Source organism: Calidris pugnax, unplaced genomic scaffold, assembly GCF_001431845.1.
Source record: "Calidris pugnax isolate Ruff unplaced genomic scaffold, ASM143184v1 scaffold44, whole genome shotgun sequence".
NCBI classification, from domain to species: Eukaryota; Metazoa; Chordata; class Aves; order Charadriiformes; family Scolopacidae; genus Calidris; species Calidris pugnax.
The window spans coordinates 18556784-18563886 of NW_015094506.1; the positions used below are offsets into that span (position 1 = coordinate 18556784).

A 7103-nucleotide genomic window follows, 5' to 3' on the forward strand; every position below is an offset into this window, starting at 1 on the left:
TCCGTTTCCAAACCAGAATCTGTCCTGGGCCTACTTCATCTTCCCTCTCCTGTCTTTCCTCCCTGCTTCCCCTGCCCTTTCCCTGCCTGCAGGCTTGGGATGGCTGTCACCTACTCTGCATTTCAGATTTTGTCACCATCTCACATCCTAAAATTAAGCTCTCCCCATTGACACTCCATCTTAATTCTTGCTCTATCAACATTCCCTGGCATTCTTCCAGCTATGGAGGACAAAGCTTGATTCTGAGTGAAGAACAGAACAGTACAACTGACAATAGAGTAACTTTAATGGAGACTGATACACATAGGCTAAATAGAGTAAAGGACAAGCTTTACTCTTTCTGTGTTTAAAAACACATACTGTTAAATATCCATTACCTGGGGAAAGCGATGTCTTGGATAATTGAAGGAGATGAGTTATTGCTTCTTTTGGACCTGCTATGCCGCTTCAGACATGTCTCTGTGATGCTCCAGGTTTCCAGGAGGCATGTATAGTAATATATAGTCTACATGGTCCCTCTAGAAAGCTGCTGCTGAGCCAGAGCTAAGAGGCTTGTGCTGACATAGAAGCACATTGCAGCTACTGCCAATAAATTACACTAACTCCATGCACAACCACTTTTATCCTGCCTTGAGTGAAGAAGCAGCCTTTTCTATGCTGGATAAACATCACAAGGATAATGGAGAGAAGACTGAGTGTTTTTGCAGATGTGTGCAATTCTCTGAGAGTAATACAGCAGTATGATCGCTATCAGTATCTTAATTGTTCATTACTCATAAAAAAATGTGTGTGGAAACCGCTGTTGTACTAAAAGAACAGCACCAGCACTCAGTACCAAAAAGAGTGGCCTTAAAATTAAAACAGTAATACAGTACTGGTCGCAAGAGGGATGTGGCTGCTCAGCAGGTGGGATGTACGGCGGCGCAGGAGGCCTGGGGGGACGGGGCCGTGGTGGCTGGGGCTGTGTGTCCCAGTCTGGATACCAGGAGGCATAATCTAAAAATCAGTGAAGAAACAAGTGTTAAGACCCATCAAACTTATCCATGCTTATGGAAAAGTAATTGAGAGCAATTTGATACGTACTTATTAGCTTCTCACGTTCTGGATTTTCTGTAGAGATGAGAAAAGGAAAAAATGTGAGTGGTGGCTCTTAATGGAAAAAGGAAACCCATTGCTGCTGCCTGGCTGATTGCCCTGACAATGCCAGTCTGCGCTTTATACATCCTGCAAAGGGGAATTAGGCCAAAAATAGTGGGTTCCTGGCTGACACGGGGCTCATAATTTTTACCGAGTTGAAAGATAAGCACAAAAGAAGTACATGCATTAGGAAGAATTTCTTTCATGAGGAAAACTGGCAAATAAGAACAAAACTTGGCATTTATTTTAAATTGATATACAAAGCAAATTTAAGTAGTTACAGACAGACAAACCTAACTACTAAATTTATGACAGAAATACACCTTTACTAAGAGCTTTGATGCATCTGCAGGATTGCCTACGTGCATCCTATCAGAATTGCTGATTTGCCCTATAGGACAATATGGTAAAATGGCTTGTAGGATGTAGCACTTAATTTTTAAAAGTTCTTTTCCTCCTCTTCCTCTTTCCCTCCCCCTAGTCTTTGAGATGTTTCTAGTTTTCCTGTGATGCATCAGTCTGAGACTTCAAGATGAGTCAGCCAGGATATCATGGAAGGAAATAAGGATACCAAATGCTCAATTATTTCTACAGCTGAAGCTTTCTAAAGCCTGGCTAGTAGAGACCATCCCCATTAAACCTCTGTATAAAATTCATCTTTGATTTAAGACATTGCTGTTTATTTAAAACACTATTTGTGACTAATCTGGGACTAGGTGTAATGACATAAAGGTACACAGCTGCAAACTGCTGTGGAAAAACAAGCTCTCACTGCTGTATTTCAACAAATTGCAGCAGTTAGAAATAAGTGTGCTTTTCAGTATAGTCTTACTACTGGTTCACAACTATAGTTTTCCAGAAAATGCGATAGGACATACTAAACAAGCAAGACAGCAGAAGTTGAATACACTATTTCTGCTAGGGGAAAAAAGAACTAGACAGACAATATTGTTGGGGCTGAAGTTTTAGATTTGATTTCCTGATCAGATAAAAGGTAGGAAGTAGTCTAACTGATACTTCTCTTCATCAGAAACTCTGGGTTCTACCTCTGAGAGCCTTCAACAGCAAAATATTTCAATTAATTCCTTCTTATACTATTCTTACCAGGGCTTGGTACTGTTGCTGTGTGGTGCGCTACAGACCCTCTATATACTTAGTGCAAATATAACTCACTGATATATTTCTACTGATAATTATGACACTTTATTTCTATGCAATTTTCTTAGTTAATCACTTTGGTCTTACCACAGAGCTTGTCTACGCATTTCTCATTACTGCATCCACTGCATGGTCGTCCTGCTTTATATGGTTTTCTTGGGTAATTCCCCCTGCAAAGGAGAATAACAATATTTTGTTAGCTCGGTTGTTTGAAAAGCAATTTGCATACATGGTTTCATCACATTGTTAGAATAATTTATCATGCAAAGCTATTAGGGAGGGAGGGAAATCCCTTTATCCAAAACCTGATCATTGCAAATGTTTGAAATTCTTTTTAGAACAGATTAAAGCTCTCAGTGGCATGAGGAGCAGCTACCTGGTGACTGTCTCCATTTGAAATTAATGAGACTTCTCAGGCAATACTGTATTATTCAGTGTAAGCATACAAGAATCTTCCTCTAATCTCTCATTACCCATCTGTATGTAAAAAAAAACTCTGTAAAAGGCAAATCCAGAAATTACAAGGTATGAGATAAACTAGAGGACTGTCTTCCTTTTATTTCTTCAATTAAAATGTCTTGTTTGAATATTGGGTGGGGCTATAGATAGATGTAATCTTTCTCAAACAGAAAGCTTGCACCTTTCCTACTTTTCCTGCAGAGACTAGTCAAAACAGATTTTATTCCACCACCTTGGTTAAGGTGATTGCTCTCAGCTGTGATCTGCTCGCCTGCTTTTTAATGAAGAGATTTTCTGCAGCTCCGACTATGTCCAGCAGCTTCTGCTCTCACTGGCTGGGGGAAGTTTCCCTCAGACCAGTGACACGTGGACAGAGCTGCTGTTGACATTTGTTACAACTGCTCCCATCGCCGCTAGCATCTGATACCAGGTCAGTCATGGGCTATTTAAAAAATAAAACCCCTGAGCCCCCAATGCCATCATTAACTTACGCTGGCCCATAGTTGCAAACAAAATGTGCTGCTCGGAAGAGCCCTGGAAAATTTTCAACTGTATTGCAGAAGTGAACTGCGCAGCCAACTTTGTAACTCTCTGCCCAAACGACCTGGAGGGCAAAGGGAAAGATGTAACGCGCCTGTCCCAAGACTTGAAAAAGCAACGGCATTTAGGGAGGAAGGAGAAGGGAAAGCTCTTGTGGAAGTTTAAAACAGCCAACACAGGAGCGACATCGACAACCCATAGGGCAGCTTAGACAAGCGACTGCTTGATGTTGGTTTTGCATTTATTACCTGGCTCCCCTGGAAACACGAAATTGTCAGGGGATAATCCCTTTCCAACATTACTGAAAACAGGCCTCGGACATCCCTGGGGCTCGGAGTAGTTACTTCTACTCTCATGCAGCAATAAACCAGGGGGGGTAAAAACCCCTGCTGCAATTCCTGTTACAAAGCGGCCTGCTTCAAGCCTGTACTCGGGATTTTCCGTGAAACCACAGGCCATGTGAGACTCACCTGGGTGTAGTGACCACACATGTCAGTACACTGATTGGTGTTGAAATTGTAGCTTTCGACTTCATTAAACCAGTCCTCGAGAGCTTCACCCACAGAGAAGATGGTGGCTGTGCCGGTCCAGATGTTTTCTCCAACAGGAGTAAAAGTGGGGTGCGTCTTGCCCCGCACTTTAAGGTAGATATTGTGCTTAAACTTGCACTTCTTTGCCCACGCTTTGGCAGTCTTAGCTAAAGCAGCATCCCAGGACTGTAGAAAAGAAAGAAAACATACTATGACCTGCACTGCAGTGACTTGGCTGAATTCAAACATTTTAAAGCAGGAACTTGTGAGGATTATTTTGCCCTTTCCTGCTTCCCACCCCTGCATTCAGTTTCTTTCTCTGACTTGACATTTCTATTCCCACAGCAATTTTATTTCTTCTTCCTCCCTTAAATATTGCAGGACATGTAGTATCTATCCACTGTCCTGTGGTATCTGACGTGTTAAAACATTTAGAGCTGGATTGCAGTCTTTGAGCTGCCTGGCTTGAGAGGAGGAGGCACCTGGGTGAAACCCCCAGCCTTGGAGTGGCTTGAGGGACTTTATGCCTGGAAGCTGTTGGCTGTCCAGGGATTTGCACTTTGCAATTACCACTAGATCAGATAGAAATTTTGTTCTGCTGGCCAGGAGGGAGAGAAGAGTAACAGCTGCTCCCTTCCCCTTCTGCCCCTTTGCTCTTCCCCCTCCTCAGCCTGTGGCCCAAGCGGATAAAAGTCTCACTCATCTCTGCTGGGCTGAGGAGGAACCATTCCCATCCTGAGCGGCCCAAATGACAACTTGAAAAACCAGTCTGCCAGACTCACAGAAAGATTTTATGCCACTGAATGACTGGGCAATAAAATGGCAGGTAAAATTCTGTACAGAGAAATATAATGGATGTGTTTCAAAAAAATAACCCAAACAATTTTGACATTGTGTTTATAATGACAGGTTTGGAGCTGGCGATTACCACTTGTAAATCAATGTTTTGAAGTAGTGTAACAGCAAATAATGTGTTAGAAATTCCTTGAGAAGTAATGGAGAGTAAACCCAGGTATATAATTACACCACTGTAGAAGTCATGTTAAATGTTGTGTGCAGGACTTCACCTTAAGAAGGGACACTAGACCTGGGAAGGGCAGATAGAACATGGAGGAGGATGGTTATCCTCAAATATGGAGGGATTTCATAAAGCAACAGAGCAATCTGCAATTGCAGACTTGCAATTAATATAGCAATCTGCAGCTTTGATTGTTCTGTGAAGCAGGTAAATAAGCAATGATTACTTGCTCCTTCCAATACAAAGATTGGAGACTACGAAACGAAGCTAGGAATTAGCATGTCCAAATCAAACGCAAGGAGATTTCTTCACACAACTTGCGGTTAGGCTGTGCAGCACTTTGCTACATGATGCCAGGGATGATTAAACTTGCATTGCGCTCAAAGCTGAAAAAAAGTCATACAAGAGAAATATCCATCAAGAACTTCTGAATACAATGCAACACCTTTCATTCAAGAGGTCTCTGTGTATTTGTCCTGCTGTCATTCCAGGCTTGCTGGAACTTTGGCCTCAGCAGCTGAGTTTGCTCTTGTGTGCTAGCATGTTCAATTAAACGTTGTTGTTTTAAAATGGCAAGAAATTAAAATCGTGAGTAGTTTGAATTTTACCCCTTTACTGTGAACTTCCTTTCATAGAAATGATTCATACTGTGCATGCGGTTATGCATTTAACTTCCTTCCCAGCTATGCTGGAGGGCTCATGAAATCAATGTAATGTAAAAGCAATGACATCAACTGAGAGGGGTTACCTCCCTCAGCTATCTCTCTACCTTTTTCCTCATGTATTCCACCCAGCAAGCTGAGACCTATCCATGGCCTGTTCTGATAACCACTGTATTAATAGGAAGCTCTGCTTTCCACCCCTGATATTAGTATCCTTACTCCCTGCTACAGCAAATGAAGATCAGGTATCTAAATGGATGTCCTGGCAGATACCCCTTTCTTCAACACATGTGCTAGACTATAAGAAACAAGGAGAGATGATAGATTTTCAACAAATCCTATTGAGCAGATTGCCTATTAAGGAGCTTTTTAATACCAAACAGCTTTCCCATATGAAACCAGACTAACATAAAACAGATTACTATCTTTCTTATAAATAGGTAAATGAAATGCTGAGAACTAAACACTGTGTTTTGCAGTACAGCCCTTTGTTCTGGCTGAAGTTTAGAGTTGCAATCCATTCCTAAGCAAGGAATTCCCTTCAAATTATTAAAACTGTGAAAATTAAAATATTTTCTATTTCATATGAAGAACCAACATATACAGTACAAAAATCATTGACAGAACAAAAAAGAAAATCAGAAAGAAAATGAAGAATAAGATGGGCTAACTCAGCAGCAAAATCTATACTACTTTTCAACAGATCACAAACACCTCCTTACCATGTGAAACATATTGCTGGCTGGTGGATTCACTTTGGATCGAAACTTGTTGTGAGCTCTCACACAGTCTTCAATGAACTTTGCATCTTCTATGTCAGGCAAGGGATGTTGTGGATAACCGTGACAGCAAGCGAGGAGATCCAAAAAGAACAGTGCAGCGAAGAAAAATGTGATTTTCATAATTCTTCAATGCTTTCAGTATTATTTAAGTTTTTACTAGAAAAATCTCTTAGGTGGAGATAGTACTGGCAAGCAGTTCTTCAGAAGTTGCTCTCTGGGTGTGGAAGGACTTGAAAGTGTCAAAGTAACAGGAAGTGAAATTGCTTCATAAGGTGCAGCTCTATCTGACATCACAGCTGGCCATCAAAGGGTAAACTGTGAGAAAGGCATCTGCCATGCATGTTGGCAAGGAGCAACACTCCAGGTACACGTCTGCCTTTTCCTTGAGTGTGCTCCACGCTGGTTGACTGCCAAACCATTCTATGACTGTAGGTCTTATCTGCAGAGACGCTGCAGAACAGCTTTCCCAAAACCTGCATCAGCCATAAAAACTGTAGCTTTGACATAAATACAAATCTGCTGTTCAGCTGATCTTCCTACAGCATCACTTAGTCAAACCACAATTATTTTGCAGGACCTTGCTTATATTTCAGAATTACTCTAGGAATGAACAGAATTAGGGAAGCTGTATATGTTGAAATTTGACCTCAACACAAGAGCAAAAAAAAAACGTTCCTGAACAGCAGCTTGCTGCAGAACAGACCTTCTGACCTGGTTTGGTGTGGAACTGAAGTCCAATTTGGAAATCCCAAGCTTGAGTATGTGTTGATTTTCTCCTTCCTTAGCCATTTGCCATTATCTGATAGCCTGAAATCGT

At 41.5% G+C, this 7103-nt stretch overlaps 1 protein-coding gene across 1 annotated transcript; it reads right to left on the reverse strand.

Moving 5' to 3' along the window:
- Positions 1–751: 751 nt before the first annotated feature.
- Positions 752–6525, reverse strand: LOC106901160 (glioma pathogenesis-related protein 1-like). The gene is made up of 6 exons (XM_014963535.1): positions 6227–6525; positions 3765–4010; positions 3246–3358; positions 2383–2465; positions 1084–1110; positions 752–996 (listed from the first exon to the last, which is right to left on the reverse strand). The coding sequence occupies exons 1-6, from the start codon at positions 6404–6406 to the stop codon at positions 770–772; spliced, it is 876 nt and encodes a 291-aa protein (XP_014819021.1). The 5' UTR covers positions 6407–6525; the 3' UTR covers positions 752–769.
- Between the last annotated feature and the right edge of the window lie 578 nt (positions 6526–7103).